The 19,469-nt window shown below is 40.5% G+C and overlaps 1 protein-coding gene across 3 annotated transcripts in view; it reads right to left on the bottom strand.

The window, feature by feature from the left end:
• Positions 1–4,124: 4,124 nt before the first annotated feature.
• The window catches only part of ZNF462 (zinc finger protein 462), a 167,867-nt gene continuing 152,522 nt past the window's right edge, over positions 4,125–19,469 (bottom strand). For all 3 annotated transcript variants that reach the window (XM_070938544.1, XM_070938545.1, XM_070938546.1), the window contains 4 exons: positions 15,834–16,057; positions 13,239–13,371; positions 6,861–6,975; positions 4,125–4,372 (listed from right to left, as the gene is read on the bottom strand). In XM_070938544.1, coding sequence (XP_070794645.1) covers positions 4,150–4,372; positions 6,861–6,975; positions 13,239–13,371; positions 15,834–16,057 — 695 coding nt within the window. In that variant the 3' untranslated portion in view covers positions 4,125–4,149. The remainder of the gene's footprint in view (positions 4,373–6,860; positions 6,976–13,238; positions 13,372–15,833; positions 16,058–19,469) is intronic.

The raw sequence follows: 19,469 nt of genomic DNA, 5'->3' as shown, positions 1-19,469 counted from the left end.
ATTTTGATCACATGACTATGAGGATACTGCAATGATTGTGTCAAAATTGGCCATAAGTCAATTTTTCAGTGGTATTGTAAGTTTGAACAGACACTAAATGAAGTGTAAATTGAGGATTACCTGCAAGGAGATTGGAAATACAACACTTCTTCTTTTCCTAAATTTTGGAGATATTCCCAGAATATCCAGATAGCATAGCCATCAAACAAGAGCATGATGTGACAATCCACAAAAGAGCAGTGGTTAGAATGCAGTACTGCAGGCTACTTCTGCTGACTGCTGATTGCCAGCAGTTCGACAGTTTGAATCTCACCGGCTCGAGGTTGACTCAGTCTTCCATCCTTCCGAGGTCGGTAAAATGAGGACCCAGAATGTTGGGGGCAATATGCTGACTCTGTAAACTGCTTAGAGAGGGTTGTACAGCACTGTGAAGCGGTATATAAGTCTACGTGTTATTGCTATTGCGTGCTATCCTTCCCTGCCCGCCCCCACCAAGTGGTAATAGATGGCATTAGAAGTGAAGTTTGAATAGCTATGCCATTTTGGTTTTGAGACTACTGGAACCTACATCTATGTGTATTTGCTACGTTTATAGTGTCTTATTTCTCTTATTAGGAAAACTAGTTTTCACTAACCTAGATGACTGACTTCTGGGAAGAACTATGTAGCTATTATCATTAATTATTAGCTAAATGAGTTTCAAGGGGCATGATGGTTCAGCGGTTAAGACGCTGAGCTTGTCTGGTGGAAAGCCGACAGCCCAGGTTTGTGACCTGACTGCCATGTGACCGGTGAGCTCCTATTACTCACCCCAGCTCCTGCCAACCTAGAAGTTTGAAAGCATGCAAATGCGAGTAGATAAATAGGCACCACTTTGGCGGGGAAGGATACTGCATTCTGTATTTTCACGCCAGCCACATGATGACAGAAATGTCTCTCAGACAACCCAGGATCCCTTGGTTGAGAATCAGAGATGAGCACCGTCCTCCCGAGTCGCAGTCGTGTCTGGACAAGGGAAAACCTTTAAATTTTAAAATGAGTTTCAAACCTGCCGAGTTCAATGGAAGATCTGGTGATGTCTCTTGAGGAAACCAATGTGTTGAACCCCGTAAGATTAGCTCCAAATGAAGAACTTAATTTTCACAAGACAAAAAAAAAAAAAAAAATTAACAAACTTCTAAAAAATGTTAAAAGTAATCCAACCAAACTTTTCACTGGGGAAAAAATTAGCTGGGTCTGACAACGATTAAAAAGTACTTGTCTTTCATTGCTAATAACAATGACATCAAATTAAAGGGCCAATATTTCAGGGTTAAAACAAGACAAAAGAAAGGCAGAACGTTTCTGAACTTGAGAGAACCATACGCACACTTCTGTTTGAAAATTTTTTATTCGTTTTCTTTTGCCTTAAAAAAGTTATCAGTGCAACATTTCAGAACATCCACGCCTCACCCACCAAACACTGAGCAGTAGTTAATTTTAATTAGGAAATACTGAGTTCTGAAGCCAGTGGGTTATCATTTTGCTATTTATTTCCTTCTCTCAAACTCTGAAAAAAGTCCTCTGTATAAATTAAACAAATAAAAAAAAAGGATGTTACTCTCAATCCTAGGTCATCATTACAGCCAACAGAATCGTAATAATGCATCTAAAATGTGTGTCCACAATATATCAAGGGGTACATTTGGGAGGGGAAAAAAACACAAGAAAAAAATATGACATTCTAGACTTGTTAAAAAGGATAATGGTCCCATATATTTATTAACAGGTTAGCAAAAAATAAAAATAAAAATAAACCAAAAAACCAAAAACAAAACCAAAAAAAAAAAATCCAATGGATTACAATATTTACATGTTATTCAAAAAATAAAGTAGTGATAAAAGCATGTCACAATCATTTCTTTTTTTTTTTCTTTTTCATTTTTGGTAACCATTACAAACATCCAATCCAGGTATGGAACTGTTTAAATACATTTGATATGAGGCCAATTAAAAAGAAAACATTCAGACACAAAATGTTTATTTATACTTCTCCTTCCAATGTGTTCGCCACATGACTTTCCCTCCCCACCAAATAATTAAAAAAAAAAAACAAAAAAAAACCTGAAAGCCCACCCTCACAAACTAAGAATCTGCAAAATTCAAAACATGCTTTTTCAAGTAGCATTTCCTCCACAAATGCAATGGTAGTCGTAGTTTTTTTTCTTTTCACCTCTGTTACGCCATCCATTTGAGAAGTTTTGTGTGGATATCGGCTTCTCCGCAGCTTCCTGTCTCCCATCCCATCCCTTCCCCTCAAAGTTAAAAAAAAAATAATAAAAAGGAAAAGGAAAAAAAGAAAGAAAAAAAGAAAAAAAGAAAAGTAACCCAAAGAGACACATGCATTTCTAAAACTAGATTTCACTCAAGTACTTTCTACTTTTGGAAAGTAACCCCGTTTGTTCACTATCAGACCATTCTTCCCTGGGCCTGGACCTTCTGCTTCAGATTCATGCAAGATATCCCAACATTTTTACATGGAAAAAGGAACTCAAAACACAACTTTTGTTCCTATTTAGGCTCTGCTGTTCCCCCTCATGTGAAGAATGCAAGGTGGCGCGATGATTTCTCTCCCTCCTTAAAGTCCACAAAATGTAGATCTCTAGGCTCCTAACATTGCAAAACCAGGTTACCTGAATTTTAGAACTATATGTGGTTATCGATTCCCTTCCCCTCTGACCCTCCTTGTACCAAAACGAGACACACCACATTAAAAAAAAAAAAAAAAAAAGGCAACCATTCTTAAGTAACCGAAATAATAATCAGTGAAAGATGTTCAATTGGATGAGCAACAGAATGATTCTGAGGACACTTGGATGGGTCCACAACCTGCATAGCTGTGCTGTAAGTTTGGTTCTTTAGTTAAAGGGTTTTTTTTGTTTTTGAGTTTCTTTAAAAAAGTTACTTCTTTGATATCGCCACATGTTTAAAACTAAATAATAATCATCGTCATCACCTATTCACAAGAACTACTTCTCCTTCCCAGCCCTATCACATTGGGTGAGGGCAAAGGAGAAATGCGGGGGAAATAACATTACTTTACATGGAAAAAAAATTAATTGTGCTGTATTGTAATCCCTCAGGCTGAGCCGACGTAGACATGGGGCAAACAAGAACGGCACAGAGTCAATCACATGAGTCTTAAAAAAGAAAAAAAAAATAAACCCAACCAACCAACAAACCCAACACCCTAAAATCATAGCTGAACGCTAACAAACAGCTTACCTGGAATAAAAGATGACAAGTCACAGACAGGTATCTAGGAATTCTCTCTTTTTTGTTTTGTTTTTTTACTAAAATAATTAAAAAATCACAGTATTTTAAGAAATAAACCCCCCACAGGGATTTTTGAGCACAATTTTGTTTTTTTTTTTTGTTTTCTTCTCTTTCTTTTAAAACTTTGTGGTTTTTCTTCCATTCACCATCTTGCCCAGCAGTCTGTCTTTCTATATATATTTAACCACAACGACAACAGGTAGTACTCACAAATGCAGAGATTTGTTTTGTGTTTTTTTTGTTTTTGTTTTTAATTTCCCTTGGTTAATTCTGAGGTACTAGGAAACAGGTGACTGTTTTAAGCCAAAGAAGTCTTTAACTTTCTTTTTTTTTTCTTGGTTTTTTTTTTTTTTGTCACTCTGGAAAAGCGTAATATGTATATTAAAACTAGAAAAAAAAAAAAGAGTGCCCCAAAGTTGGGCACGGAACTTTGTCCCCTGCATTCTTCCATCCTTGGGACGCCTCCGTCGTCGAAAGGATCCCGAAGTCTCCAGTGGTGGAGCACAAAGGCAAAATGCAAGACGCGTCTGGGAATTTGATTCTCGCAAGTCCAAAGTTATGACTGTGTAACTTCCCATTGTCGAGATCCAGAAGAGTCGTGCGGGTGTCATGGAGCCACGGATCCCACCGTCCTCAATTAAATAAATTTAATCTATGTACACACACGCCCACGCATGCACGCACACATGCACGCCCACACACACACACAGGTACCAGTGCTTTGAAAATAGATCATTCAGTCCTAAAAGCAGCTTTGATTCTTCCTTGTCCCCCTGCCCGCCCCCTCCCCATTCATCACTGTTCAAGTAGGTTGTCGGAAATCACACCAGGTGCTCATTCACTTTTGACCTCTGCCATCTCTGGGAGTGATTTATTATCAGCAGCAGCAGTAGCAGCAGCAGTGACACAGATGGCAGCTTCGCTCTTGTGGGAAAAGTCCACCAGTCTCTTTGGGCTGCTTTCCATTTCTTCTGCCAATGGTACCTTAACCGTCTCTTCTGCATTCTCTTTGGCCTGGCTTTCGTCACTGATGACCCGGTTGGTTTCATTCATTGCCCTGGAAATGGAGACAGGAAGGGAAAAAAAAGGTGACGATTTGGGCATCACAGGGACCTCTCGGCTCTTCTTGCTAGGACAGAGCCAACATGACTTAGAAATTTGGAAGAGTAGATCCACGCTGGCTTTAGGAGTAACTTAGCACATCAGCTGGCCTCTGAGCCTGGGAATGAGATGATACGTTTGCAGTACAGGTAGTCTTTGAATTACGACCATAAGGGAGCATAATGCCCATTACGGTTGTAACGTTAATGGAATTGCTTTAAATGAATGAACCCCATCCCTCCTCTCCCCACTGCATTTGTTAATCGAATACACGGTTTATTAAATGCGCATGAAGTTTCTCAGGGATGGGGAAGACCATGGGGAGCCTAGTGCAGAAAAAGACCACCTACCTGGGGCCACCCAAGGTCTTCCCACACCCACTGAGATATCTCATATTCCCCTTCCCATCCCTTAGGGTCCCCATAGCTGCTTCAGCCTCCTCCGCACTTACCTTTCGAAGATCGGCAGAGCTCAGGGCTACGTGACAAAGAAGTGGCCTTATTCTCACATGCAGGTGAAGTTGTCTTCTTTAGATCTCGTGTTCTTTTGCCCCCTTTGGAAAAAGCTTGTCCCTCAGACAACAGAGACCTGCAGGGGTGCGAGATCGCACCCTTGAAGGCTTCCATCCCTTTTGCAAAAAGCTTTTTGGCGCAGAGGAGAGAGGCCTGCAGGGGCCGATCTCGCGCATCTGCAGGCCTCTGTCCTCTACACCAAAAACCTTTTGCAAAGGGGATGGAAACCTTCAGGGGATTGATCTTGCGCTCCTGCTGGCCTCCATAGTCTGTGCAAAAAGCCTTTTGCAAAGGGGGCAGATGGGCATGTAAAACAGCTTTACCAGTTTCTGAGAAGATAGTCACTTTTCTGCCACGTGGCCCTGAGTTCTGCGGATCTTCTAAAGGTAAGTGAGCGGATCAGTGACAGGATAGGAAGGAGCCAGTGGGCTAGCACATTGGGGCCAGTGCCTGTTAGGACTCTGAGGGATGGGGGAATTGGCAGGGGCATGAGTCTCTGTGGTTGGTTGTAAGACTGAGTGATTACCATAGTGCTGCAACATTTGTAACTGTGGGACTGGGTTGTAAATACTTTTGGGGGTAGTGTCGTAACTTTAAACCATTGCTAAGTGAGCTGTCGTAACTCAAGGACTACCAGTACAGGGCAAAATAAGGGGGGTGTTGCTTCTTCCAAATGGTTCCCCCTTAAATCAGAAGAGAGGGAGAGGAACAAAGGCATCAAGAAGCACCTGTCTTCATGCACTTGCTGATTTGGGGGACTAAAACATACAGATATTTGGTTCCCAAGATTTAATTTCTTTTTCCTTTTAATAAGGATGACTAATTAGATTTTGCAAGATTATGGATTTCTCTGGGACTTAAAGAGTAACTGGGCAATTTATTGTAGTTTAAGAGAACCAGTTTGTTATAGTGAGGTTAAAACACCAAGGCTATGGTGTGAGTATGAGTCCCAGTTCCATTTTAGGCAGAAGGCCACTTGGGTGGCTTTGGGCCAATTACTATCAACCTTAGGCCAGGAGAAAATGGCAAACCACTTCTGAAAAATCTTGCCAAGAAAACTGCAGGGAATCTAGGCAGTCACCAGGATCTGACTCAAAGGCAGCAATTTTTTTATATAATTTTATATAAAAGGAGTTCATGGGTTAGTGTCTGTTTAAGACTAAGCATAAAATACAGTTAGGGAGTTGCATATTTTTGGTGGGGGGCAGGGAAGGGTTGTGACTGCATGTCAGCAACTATACAGCAGAAACAATTCCATTCATGAATATAATGCATATGTCCAAGTAATGAGACACCCTCACCCCCAAAAAATAGAATACAATCAAATGTCTACTATATAATCCATGTTGGGAATTACTATCTAGTTAATGGATAACAACATTTGAAAATGTTATCCCGATGAAGCAGGATATTCAGAAGTAGATGAAAATATTGTTATGTTTGTAGGGAGAAATTATGACTTTTGTATCAAGACTGATATATATTTTGTCCCACTCAAATATTTGATACGGATGAATAAATAATTACATTTTGTGGAATGAAAAATACACAGGATCTCTTGGTGAGTTATGCTGAGGGTAGCTTTAATTTTTTTAATTTTCAACAATATCACTGTGGTTATACATTAGAGACATTAATGTATTAGAAAGAAAATATTATTGACTATTTACTGTTAGTAAACAGAACACAGTTTTGAAACTACTGTTCAGTAACCTTGTAATCCAACAAGTTCTTTGTTTTCATTACAGTAAAACCCAAAGCTATATACAGTAAAAATACAGTTTTCTACAGTCAGCATTAATTTATCTTTAACTGGCTGATAATAAATATGCTTTGTTTATAGAATTTGCTTCATAATACACAGTATACCAGGGAAACACTCTATTCTTTCCTTTGCTGGTGGAAGAAGTGGTAGCGTCTCGATTCACTTACATGCCATGTCTCAGTACATGCCGTTCCCATTCAGAGCCTTCAGCAAATGTTCGCCCGCAAAATTCACAGGGGAAGCGTTTTTCAGGAGGACCATTTTCTGAAAACCTCATGTCCCCTTGGAGGAAAAGAAGCGCATAGACATGTATCAATCTTAAGAATAAGACAAAGTTCTCTGAAGGAGACAGAAGGCAGAAAGAGAAAGTAGTCTGAAAGTCCAATAGAAAAAAAAATACATCACAAATTTCCCTACTTGAAAGGACTCGTGAGATGGGAATCCAATATCTTTAGAGAGGGACATTTTCATTTGGCAAAGAATGTGACCGTCCTGTGCTTCTCTTTGAGACACACCCACACACACATATTTGAAAGGTAAGAGAAGCACAGGATGGTCACATTCTTTGCCAAATGAAAATGTGTGTGTGTGCATACATACATACATACATACATACATACATACATACATAGAGAGAGGGAGGGAGGGAGGGAGGGAGAGAGAGAGAGAGAGAGAGAGAGAGAGAGAGAGAGAGAGAGAGAGAGAGAGAGAGAGAAAGCCTAGATTTTGCTTAATGGTGTTTGAGAGAGGGTGAAATTTCATTTCATGAATAGAACATTTTACCGATTTTACCAGTCTTGTCTCCAACTCTTTATACAGGTAGTCCTTGACTTATGACCACAATTGAGTTCAAAATTTATGTTGCTAACTGAGAAATTTGTTAAGTGAGCTTGGTCCCATTTTATGACTTTTCTTTCCACCGTTGTTAAGTGAATCACTGCGGTTGTTAAATTAGTAACATGGTTCTTAAGTGAATTAGGCTTCCCCATTGACTTTGCTTGTCAAAGGTCGCAAAAGGGGATCCCGGGACACTGTAATGGTCATAAGTGTGAAACAGTTGCCAAGCATCTGAATTTTGATCCCATGATCATGGGGATGTGAAAAACGGTCGTAAGTCACTTTTTTTCAGTGCCGTTGTAACTTCGAACAGGCACTAAATAATCTGTTGTAATTTGAGGACTACCTATTTCTACAGTGGTGCTTAACAGTGTGTGAACCCTTTTAAATTTTCAATATTTCTGCATAAATATGAAGAATCCAAGACCTCGGTGCCTTCCGCTGTGCCCTTAAGACCTTTCTTTTTCAGCAAGCCGGGCTGGCTTAACACATTTTTAAATGTTTTTAATGGGTTTGTTATTGTTTTTTAACTTTGGGGCCAAACGCATATATATCTTTTTAACTGTATTTTAATGTTTATATTTATGTTTTTACTTTGGCTGTGCACCGCCCTGAGTCCTTCGGGAGAAGGGCGGTATATAAATTTGATAATAAATAAATAAATAAAATAAATATGATCTAAAATGTGACCTGTTCTCCACACAAGTCCTAGAAGTAGACACAGAGAACCCAATTAAACAAATGGGTGTGTATATGTGTGTGTGTGTGTGTACAGTTAATATCTCGGGTTTCTTCCTGTGTAATTGTAAACATATCCCTAAAAGGGTAGTAGCGAAGTTTCGACGAAATCGCATTCATCATCTTCTGGCTGAAGTTCTCGGTATGGTATTTATGGGCAAACTGTGTGATCGTAACTGATGTTTTTCTATGAAAAGAGGCAAAGGTATATTCTGATTGGTCGACAGTGTTGTTGTATTCTGATTGGCTGATGACGTAGCTGTATTTTGATTGGGTGGAAGCGCTGTTGCTTGGTTGTGGGTTAATGGATAAGTTATGCTACTACCCTTTTAGGGATATGTTTACAATTACACGGGAAGAAATCCGAGATATTTTTCATTGAGGATAATGACCTAAAGCTATATATTTGCATATGCATCACTTGTACATTACCCATCATACCTGTCTCATTGTTCTAAATCGTACATTAACTTCACTATCAAAGCTGATACCAGACAGAGCATGGAAAAACTCAACGAAGTAGTGCAAGATTCGAAGATGTGGAGAGACCTGGCCCATAGAATTGCCAAGAGTCAGACTCAACTCAACGGGTATCATCCTCATCCTCATCCTCATCCTCATCTAGTAACCTTGAAAATAATTCTAGGTTCCAAAGGCATAATTTTACTGCCATAGCTCAACTACTTTAACTATCGTTAGCTAATTATACTATTATTATAACAATTATTATTATTGTTAGTAGTTGCCATACTCAACTATTTAACTATTGTTAGCTAGTTATATAGTCCCTATATAAAATAATAATCCCAGAGGATATGGGAGAATTATGGGGGATCTTATAACTTCTAGGATTGTTATTTTACATAGATACTATTGATTTCTAAAGAGAATTATTTCCACTTGTATGAATTGTTTTGTATAGTACAAGGCACAGAAGTCAGAAAATGCCTCACAGTTGTCATCTTTGCCTTGCGAAAAATAGATGCTGGTTGACAGCAAATCAAATAAGCCAGCACTGCTGGCTTAACTTTAACTTGTGAACGAACCTATTTTGTTATAACAACTGAAGAGTCACTTAACAGAAATATGATTTTTATGAGTTCATTGGGGCTAAATTTACTTGTTCTAGTGTTCTGTGAGCATCTTTTCAAAAGTTTTTCTGAATAAGAGTGCAATTTGATTCCACTGAAGTGGGTGACATTTATGCCACCGGTCAGTGATAGATCAGAGCCAAAGGTCTGCAGCCATATGATCTCCACCTATAGGGAAGGCATTCCTTGTAGGGTAACACTCAGTGAAAGTGTTTATTACTCTGGGAATGCCCTGCCAATCAACCCTTTGAGAGTAGACCAGCCAAATACTTCTCACTGATTCTAACGGGGAAGCACTAATTATCGGCTTAAGCTTTGGCTGGATGTTATTCTGCAGAACATAATGGAGCATTCCCAAGACCCTGAAATCACAGTGGACATTCCTCCTGGCTAAAATACGGGAGACCAGTGTGAACCAGAGAGCTGTCTGCCAAACAAAAGATGAAATGTTTTCTCACAAAATTAAGACGATTGCCACACAGGCCATTAAAAATAATTACTTGGACTATCTTGCTTGATTTCTTTTCACTGAATATGAGACAGTACCATCTGCTCCAAGCATTAATTCTGTAGTGGGGATTATCCTGAGTAAAAAGAACAACAGAATGCCAATGTCTCTCGCTTCCCAGAGTCCTCTCAAAGTACATAATGAAAAACAGTCGGATTTTGCTTCATTTAATTGCTGATCTTTGCTTGCCTTGTTTCCACTTTGTGTTATGCTGCACACAACTCATGAGCCAACCTAACCCATTGACAATCTCTCTTTTGCTTTTCTGTGTGATCTCATACACATATATTGTATGCCCTTCTTCCTCTGCAGGTTTTTTTTTTTTTTTTTTTGTGGGAATGGCTGCAAGAAATATTGTCAAATTCTTCCCAAGACTTTTCCAAACACATAGATGTGTGTTTTTGTTTCAGAGGATACTGTACTACAACTGTCTGAAATTCAAGCCAGGCCAATTTAAACTATCCTCAAACAGTTTAAAAAAAAAAGACTGGTTGTTCTTTTGAGGTTAAACTTTTTTTAATTCCCCAAATGTCAATCTATCTGCTTCAGAATTTGGGTCCTCAAAGCAAGCAAATTCTTGGAGGGAAAGGGAAAGGCCGTCTGTAGTTTTACAGACTTTGCTGTTGAAAATTAACTCAGCGTAGATACAACTCCATCATTTAATAATTTATTTCTCCTAGGGTTCTCTGCATGTTTCTGAAGGGCCCAGTACTGGAAAATGTTTATAAAATGTCCACAGGTTTACAGCTCAAAGCTAGTAAGACGAAGGGGCTTTGTATTTTAGGGTGCTCTGATTTTGGCGATCTCCCATCTTTTGTTCTGGATGGGGTTGCCCTACCTTAGACAGATCCCGTGTGCAATTTGAAGGTCCCTCCTCGATTTGCAGCTTCTATTTGAAGAGCAGGTGGCAACCATGGCCAGGCGGTCTTTGGCACAACTTTGTGTTATGCATCACGTAACTGTTCTGGACTGTGAGGTCTTTTTCATAGTCACCCATGCCTTAGTCATTGGATTACTGGTACGCGCTCTACAACAGGCTTATTCAGAAGGTTTGCCTGGTGCAAAATGTGGTAGCACAGCCAGTTCTGGGTGCCAGTTGATCAGTATATGTAGGTACCTCTACTGTATTGCTATCAGGATGCTTTTGGGTGCAATTCAAGGTATTCTTCAGAGCTTAGGGGCTGGGCTGGACTACCTACCAGGTTATGTCTCTCTAGTGGTGTCCACCCATCTTGTGGGATCCAACAGAAAAGGCATACTCCAGGTCCCACCCATGATTTAGTGCCGTCTGATTTAGGAACAAAGCCTTTTCTATCAAGGTGTCCATCCCCAGGAACATCGTTCCCCCAGAGACTGAACTTGTCCCAACCCTGTTGGCCTTTCACAAGGCATGGAAAACCTGGTTTTGTCATCAAGACAGAAGATAAAAGTGGGCGAACCATTTCTTAGTCATAGTTGTGCTAAATCAGTGTTCTCAATTACTATATAGTTTTATGTCATTTCTGCTGTTTTTCGTCTCTATTGCTTTTTACTATGTTTTTATAGCTGCCTGGAGTCATGCATATGAAAAGGGGGGGGCATATTAAACAAAGAAACAAATAAAAATTGAGACTTATGTTTGTGCAGAACAGATCTATCAACAGCTGTGAGTCAGATTAGCTAAGAATGGAATGTAACAATACAAGGGAGATATTGTTACCATTAATTATGATTCCCTTACGAATCAGCATACCGTATTTTTCGGAGTATAAGACGCATCGGAGCATAAGACGCACCTTAGTTTTTGGGGAGGAAAATAAGAAAAAAGCTGATTGGCAGATGGATCGGCCTCCCAGAATATCCCCAATCAGCTGTTCCCAGAGGTGAATTTTAGCAACAGGTTCCTTGTTGTGAGCTCTGTGCCTTGCTTCTTTTTCTGCCTCTGAAACTTCTGAAACTCTGTTTCAGAAAAAAACTTTTTCCTGCCTCTGAAAGCCTCCAAAACAAAGCTTCAGAAAAAAAGCCTCTGAAGCTCTGTTTGGGGGCTTCTTTTCTGAAGGTTCATTTCTGATGCATTTTTTAGCCTCTGAAACCTCCGTTTGAGAAGCTGGGCAGGGCTACATTCGGAGTATAAGACGCGCCCAGATTTTCATCCTCTTTTTTTGGGGAAAAAGGTGGATCTTATACTCCGAAAAATACGGTATATGAAATCCCAGTGAATTAAGATTGTGTTTTTTCACTCATTGCCTGCCTGCTTGCCAGACATTGGGAGGATTCAATTCATAATCAAAGATCAGCAGTGCAAGAAATGGGTACGATTCAGGTGTCCATAATGGACAAACAGCAAGTCCTCAAGACAATGGCCTTTTCAGTCATGGCACCTTGTTTTGCCCTGTTTCTTCCTACCCACTCCAAAAAAAGTTCACTTGGTATCAAGGTAATCTTTATGGTGTTACATAGATACATTTTCCTTCCGGTCATGCACATGGATTTAATAATTCTTTAAGAAACAGAAGACTTTGGGACAGTGAGTGCTTATGCTCATTGGCAGTTCCTTTTTGTTGAAAAATTAATACTACGGAGAATCAGATCCATGAGTTAAGCTTCAAAGAGGTTAATGTTTAATTGTGCTCCTCAAATCTGAGATCTACAGTATATTTCGGAGTATAAGGCACACCTTTTTCCCCTCCGAATGTAGCTTTTTCAAAGCTTTTTTCCAGCCCTAACAAGGCGCTAACGAGTGAAGCATCTTCCCAGCTTTGCCTGCTCCCTTGACTCTCCTCCTAGCGAGTGAAGCAATCTCCATGCTTTGCTCTTTTGCTCCGACTCTCAGCTGTTCTTTAGAAGCCTTTTTTCAGCCCTAACTAGGCACTAGCTGAGTGAAGAGATCTTCCTGTGCTTTGCCTGCTTTTCTCATTGCTGCTTCCTCTCAGCTGTGCCTTAGAAGCTGTTTTTTATCCTCAAGCGGGGGAAACTAATGTGCCAAAACTGATCAGACTAAGGACACTAGCCAGATGAATACCTGGTAGGCAGATTTTTTTCCCCCCATTTTCCTCCCCCAAAACTAAGTTGTGTCTTATACTCCGGTGCATCTTATACTCTGAAAAATACAGTATTTATAAGGAATTGGGGATCTACCGGTATTATACCTGGACTGTTGCAAAAAAACAAAACAAAAAACAAAACCCCAAAAACAAAACCATGATGATATATTCTTGGAATGATGAACAGACTCTAAAGGTTGCCCGAACAAACTGTCCTTTGAACAGGTTCCTGCTGTTTGGAGGAAAGGCAAGTCAGTTCACATTTTAGCATGACTGGAAGCTTTCAAAATGTTTCTCACTGGAACTGCTGGGTGGAGGAGAATTAATCAAGACAACCACAACACTGACCTCTCTCTTCTGTCTCGGGGCTCATCTCCTCATCCTTTTCTTCCTCATCACTGCTGGAGCTCTCCTCTTTTCCTTTCATTTGCTCCAACTGATCTAAGTTAACCCGTCCAACCAGCTCAAAATTGCGACTCACCTTTGGGGAAGAAAACAATACAGTGTATTTGCAAAAACTGCAACGAGTGCTACTCTTTTAAAGCAGGTGCTTATTTTTCCTGGGAGCAGGACACTCCTACTGTATATAAGGAACTGAGACTCCAAACACTGTCTAGTAGAGTGTTATGGAAACAACAGGTTGAAAAAGACTGTGATAGCACTATGCGTGCTTGAACTCCATAGACCAATACTCTTCTCACTATTCCACGAGAGAGAATCTTCTCCGTAGGAGCAAAGTAAAGAGTTGAAGATCTGAAAAGGGTTAAGTAACAGAGACAGATGATTTCTTCTGGCAGGGCTTACATTTGCCCTTACTTGAAGTAAGATGAAAGTGCTGATGAAAGAAAAGACAGAGATAAGAGAAACAATGCCCTCTGGAACGATCTGCTCCCGAGATACCATTGGCGTGGACCCTGTTGGCCTTTAGAAAGGCAATTAAAAAAAAAAGCACTTTTTCTTTGGGCTGGAAAAATTGGAGTTCCCGTCTGGAGCAAGATATGAATGCAAGTTTCTGGTTGCCTATTAATCTCTTAGAAGTTAATTAAAATCGTTCATCTTGTTTTGATTTGGGGCACTATTGCACGCCATCCAGAGTTGCAATGTTCAAGTTGAGCAGCTTTAATCAATTCTATAAACACAAGCAAAACACCACTGATAACTTTCTAGAGGGTGGAGCAGGAAACGGGCCATATCCATTCTGATCTTCCAAGTCCCAGCACAGTCGAGCAAGAGAACATACTGAGAGCGTAATTAGACCTCCCTAGATTGATTGGTTGATTAATTAAAGGCTGGGTATAATGACTGGATTTCCAGAGATGCCCATTATTTCTCACGTCAGTGCAACCAACACCTCCACCTCTTATAATGTTGCTGGCTCGCCACCCAGTGCAGCCACCATAGGGAGGAATGGTGAAAATCTGGAGCCCTGCATAATATCTTAAGAGATACAACCACAGGGCAAGGGAACTAAAGATGGCAGCCTTCAATTGATTCACTGGGTGATTCTGGCAGGAACAGGAGGCAAAAAATAAACTGTTTTGACCAGCTTGAGATAATATATACCATCCTCCTCATTCCACATATTATTTAATTGAGCAGGATGTATTTTATGTAGTCCTACACCATTATTATTAAGACAGCTGATAGGAATAAATATGGTCCTCTGTACAATTAAATTGCAAGGAGGCCTTTCACTGCATGCTTCATAACACAACTCAATTTATACATTTTGCCAGCCAAACGTTGTGACTCTTTGGGATGAGACACCTGCTAACAAAACATTGGCAGGACAGCTTGGGCAAGGGTGGTGAATACAGAACACCTTCCTAATGTCATGTATCATGTCACCATCTGGAATATTGTGTTTCACTTTGCATCTCAATGAGCACACAATTAAACAAATATGTGCAGAGACCTTTGTTACTGTCTGCTGCTTGCAGCGGGATGCCACAGCCTATCCCAACAGCCCGTCTTCTCCCATTCAGAGGCAGAGAGCTTCTGAAAAGAAGAGGCTCTGCCTTGCCATCTGATGAATTATAGGGGGTGAGATTTTATAGGCTGTGCGTCTTCTGCCATTTCTACCACTTAAAAGAGCCATTTTAGCTAGAGTTCCTAGAAGATCATCACCCGGAACCAGATGGAAAGCAGTGATGCCTGTAGCTTGTACTGTTAAATGTATAAAGAATGAAGCTGACACTCAACACGTCCAGCACTGGAATTTGTTTCTTTATACTAGAAACAAGCACATGGTCAAGTTTAAGGCAAAAATGCATTCCTGGTTTTCCATCCAAGCTCATTTTATCACAGCAGCTCGATTTAGAAGGGGAGGTTTTTTTTTTCTCCTGGAGTTGCTGCTGTTAAAATGACTGATAATCAGAAAACAGTGATTGATTTATGCCAATCTATTTTCTGCTGCGCACCTGCCATACGCTAACAGCAAGTTTACTGTCCGAATGAAGATCCACTTCCAATGGAGAGTAATTCACTCCCGATTATTATTAATTTTTTATAGGAGTGAAACATTTTTGGGAGGGGGGGGGGCAAGCACCAAAAGCGAAGAAGAAAAGGAGTTCAACCAGATGTTGAATCAGTTAGAGTGCTACTGGAGTATATAAATCCAGAAAACCAAGATGAAGGGCATGGAATGAGGTCTCAGCAGTGCAACATTTAATGGCAGGTTAGACTTCTTTTGCCTAATAAAGACTGATAGATTTTCCTCTATGCATTTACCTCTAATAACATTTTAAAGGCCCAGAGCCTTTAAAACATATACTCCCTTAATTATGGAAACACGTGTTCAATTCATTAGATACTTATGGAAAAAAATGAGTTCCTTTAGAAGAGGCTGGCCAGCTGACATCTCAAGTAAGGCGAGACACGCCCCCCCTTTTTCCTCCCCCCCCCCAAAGGCCTGGGCCTCAGTGAGCAGAAACCACCGCTCACCTTATGCTCATCGCGAAGGTGAGCATCAAGCTCATCCGTGTGCTTGGTCTCGTAGTAGCAGAGTTGGCATTTGTAAGGTCTCAGCTCATTGTGCTTCTCTATGTGTTGCTGTAGACTCTCATCACTGGAACAGGTGAAGGTGCACTTGTCACAGCGGAAAACGACTCCCTGCAAATATTTGGACAGCTTGGAACGGCAAACTTCTATGGGAACCACTCGCTCTTCTATTGGGGCGAAAAAGAGATGATAAGAGAAAGCATCATTAACAAGGAGAGTTATTTCTGCTATTTTTCCAGATGCTCAGGGATGATCACTTCAGTTTATTTTTCTGTACTTTACGAATCCTCGATTTACAACCATTCATTTAAGGACCGTTCAAAGTTACGACAGCACTGGGAAAAAAAAGTGACTCATATCATGTTTCACACTTATGACTGTTGCAGCGTCCCGGGGTCATGGGATCACCTCTTTGCAACTTTCTGACAAAGCAAAGTCAATAGGAAAGCCAGATTCATTTAACGACCAGGTTACTAGCTTAACCAGGTTACTAGCTAGTTATTCGCTTAGCATCTGCATAGAGAAAAGTCATAAAATGGGGCAAAACTCACTTAACAATTGTCTTGCTTAGCAGCAGAAATTTTGGGTTCAACTGCAGTCGTAAGTCAAGGACTATCTGTGCTTGTCATAAAAACGCCACCTTTTACCCATTTTCTGTCTCAATTCTCATCATAGCCATATGAATTAGGAACACGGTTCTAGTTTTGCAAATATGCCCAGGCTGTGACCTTGGGAGTAAATTTCACTCAACTCGTTACTTTTGAGTGCACAATACATCAGCTTATCCAGTTAGTTACTGAATCATAAAGCCAATTCATTCATGATAGATGGAATAGGTAATTCAAAGCCTGTTCACTTCTTTTTTGTTCTAGCCGCGATTCCCCAAATGGGAAGTATTTTCCAAATTCTGCTCTGGCGTGTTCCATTTGCTTATAAAAAAAAAAAAGAAGGGATGGGACGCAGCAGAGCAAAGTGGAATGATAAACATATTAACTGGCTACATTGGACTTCAAAATTGTTGTAGGAGGACATTTCTATTTCTATTGGAAGTTACTGCAAGCCTGAATGCTATTATTCCTCGGCAGAAGGACTTGAAATTGGATGCTAGTGCATAGTAGCTGAATCAGAAATAATAAAATTTGACTTTATTACAATATGGGCAACAGCTTTTCTCTAAAACAGATGCTTGTTTAGCAATGTTAAGACTTTATATTGCTGATTATTGTTGCAATGAGTGGTTGCTGTGGGTTTTTTTTTTTTTTTTGAGGGCATAAAATGGTGTTCTAATCAAATTTGCCAGATTTTGTTTTTTGTATCCCATTGGTCTTCGATGAGTTTTTTAACAGCTTTCCCCCCTCTACTTCTTCATCTGTGTATATTTGCCAACTGAAGACAGCCTTTCAGAGATCTGATGAAATGCCTTATTGTTATTAAGGTGTTTCTCAAAATTCCCCATTGTAGCTATCAGGATTAAGAGCAATTAGAACGAGCTTCAAAAGAACCAGCAGGCAGGAGGACCCTTTGAAACCTACCAACTTCATGCAAGTGAATTTCTGCTCACCTAACAGAACTTCCCTTCCCTTCCCTCCTTCCTGGAAGGATGTGGAGAAGGGGAGGAACAGTGCAGAGAAAATACACAGCAAATAATCCTTGTTGCCTATTTATAAGAACGTGCATCTGTTTCTAAAGTTTTTGATATAAATAGTAATAATGTGTGTGCAATTCCTAAGTTTAAATAAAGGCATTTCCTACAATGGAAACAATTTGTGTGCTTTAATAAGTTTGGATTGTGCTGCTTCTTTGGAGAAACTGAAGTCTAAACTACTAGAAAAACGATTAAAATTATGGAGGTGCCAAGAATTAAGGCACCAGGCTACAAAGTGGGAGACTGTGAATTCCAATGAAAGGCAGCTGGGTGACCTTGGGCCAGTCACTTTCTCTCAGCCCACCCCACCAGTGGTGGGTTTCAAATTTTTTTACTACCGGTTCTGTGGGTGTGGCTTAGTGGGTGTGACATGACTTGGTAGGCGTGGCTTGGTGGGCATGCCAGGGGAAGGATACTGTAAAATCTCCATTCCCTCCCCAATCCAGGGGAAGGATACTGCAAAATCCCCATTTCCTCCCGATCAGCTGCGACTTGGGAGGCAGAGAATAGATGGGGGTTGGGCCAGTCAGAATTTTTTCTACTGGTTCTTGAACTACTCAAAATTTCCGCTACCGGTTCTCCAGAACTGGTCAGAACCTGTTGAAACCCACCTCTGCACCCCACCTCACAGGATTGTTATTGTGGAAAATATAGGAGGAAGAAGTAGTATTAAATATGTTTCATCATCTTGAGTTATTTGTAAAAATAATAAAGGCAGGATACAAACAAACAAACTCTAAGAAAATCATTGGGATACAATGAACAAACAAGTAAATAAATACAGGTAGCCCTTGACTTAAGACCACAATTAGAATTGGAAAATTCATCATTAAGTGGTGCAATTGTTAAGCAAGACATAACATGATTGTGACTTGCAACCTTCCCTTCCTGCTTCCACATTGGCTTTGCTTGTTGGAAGCTGTCTGGGAAGTCCCACAAATGGTAATCACGTGACTGTGGGAATGTTGCAACAATCATAAGAACTTGTTTTCAACACTATTGTAACTTCAAATGGTCACTAAATGAATGATTGTAAGTCAAGGATGACCTGTAGGTCATCTGTAAGCAAGCTACCATGAGTATCCAGGAGCAAAGAGGAAGAATGATGTTCATCTTTTGAAAGAAGTCAAATAAATAAGCTATTACTGGGTCATGTCACAGCCCCAAATAGTGAGGAAGTTTATGTTCAGTCAGTAGCACTTTATCAAAAAATGTCATGTCCCAAAATACCATCTCCTATGGAACCATGGCATTTATGTAGGTCATTAATTATATGAGAAGTAGCCTACAGGAAGACCTTAAACAAAGCAACTGCCAGCTGCCATCTTAAGTTTGCTTGTGCCTCGCTACCATGCAGTGATAATCTGCCATGAACGCTGGGGAGAGTGGTTGGGAGGGGGGAATGCTTGGGGAAAAATGAAAGTAACTGCTGCATCTCCCTGAGAAGCTGCTTCAAGGTCACGGACTGGGAAAAGAAGGCAACTGCATATCAACTGACTGTTCTGAAAACATTTTGCATGAACCTGATTGATCATGGGGCGGTCAGTGATGGGAGGGAGAGAAAAGTTGAACTTAGGGATTTTGCTGTACGATTCTCAGTTCTGCCTATGCATTACTGCACTACACTTGACTTCTAATAAAATTATACCTTTCTCAGAAAATGGATCCTAGGGTAGAGCAGGGTTGTCAAATTCGATTTCATTGAGGGCTGCATCAGGGTTGTATTTGACCTAGGGGGGCTGGAGTGGGCGTGGCTGGGATAGGTGTGGCATGGCCAGCTCGACTTCACTTGTTTCAGGGGTACCTGTGGTGGCCAAATGCTAAGGCAGGACTTCCCTCATACCCTCACTCACTGTCATTATAATTTCCTTCCTTCCTTCCGTTTTGTTTTGCTAGCCCTCTGCCAGTGAAAACGGGGTCTGTTTTTGCTGGCA

This window comes from Pituophis catenifer, unplaced genomic scaffold (genome assembly GCF_029215685.1).
Source record: "Pituophis catenifer annectens isolate HBS135680 unplaced genomic scaffold, rPitCat1.0.hap2 SCAF_2, whole genome shotgun sequence".
NCBI classification, from domain to species: Eukaryota; Metazoa; Chordata; class Lepidosauria; order Squamata; family Colubridae; genus Pituophis; species Pituophis catenifer.
Note: the sequence above shows the minus strand (reverse complement) of the source record. Positions and strands in the feature narration are given on the sequence as shown.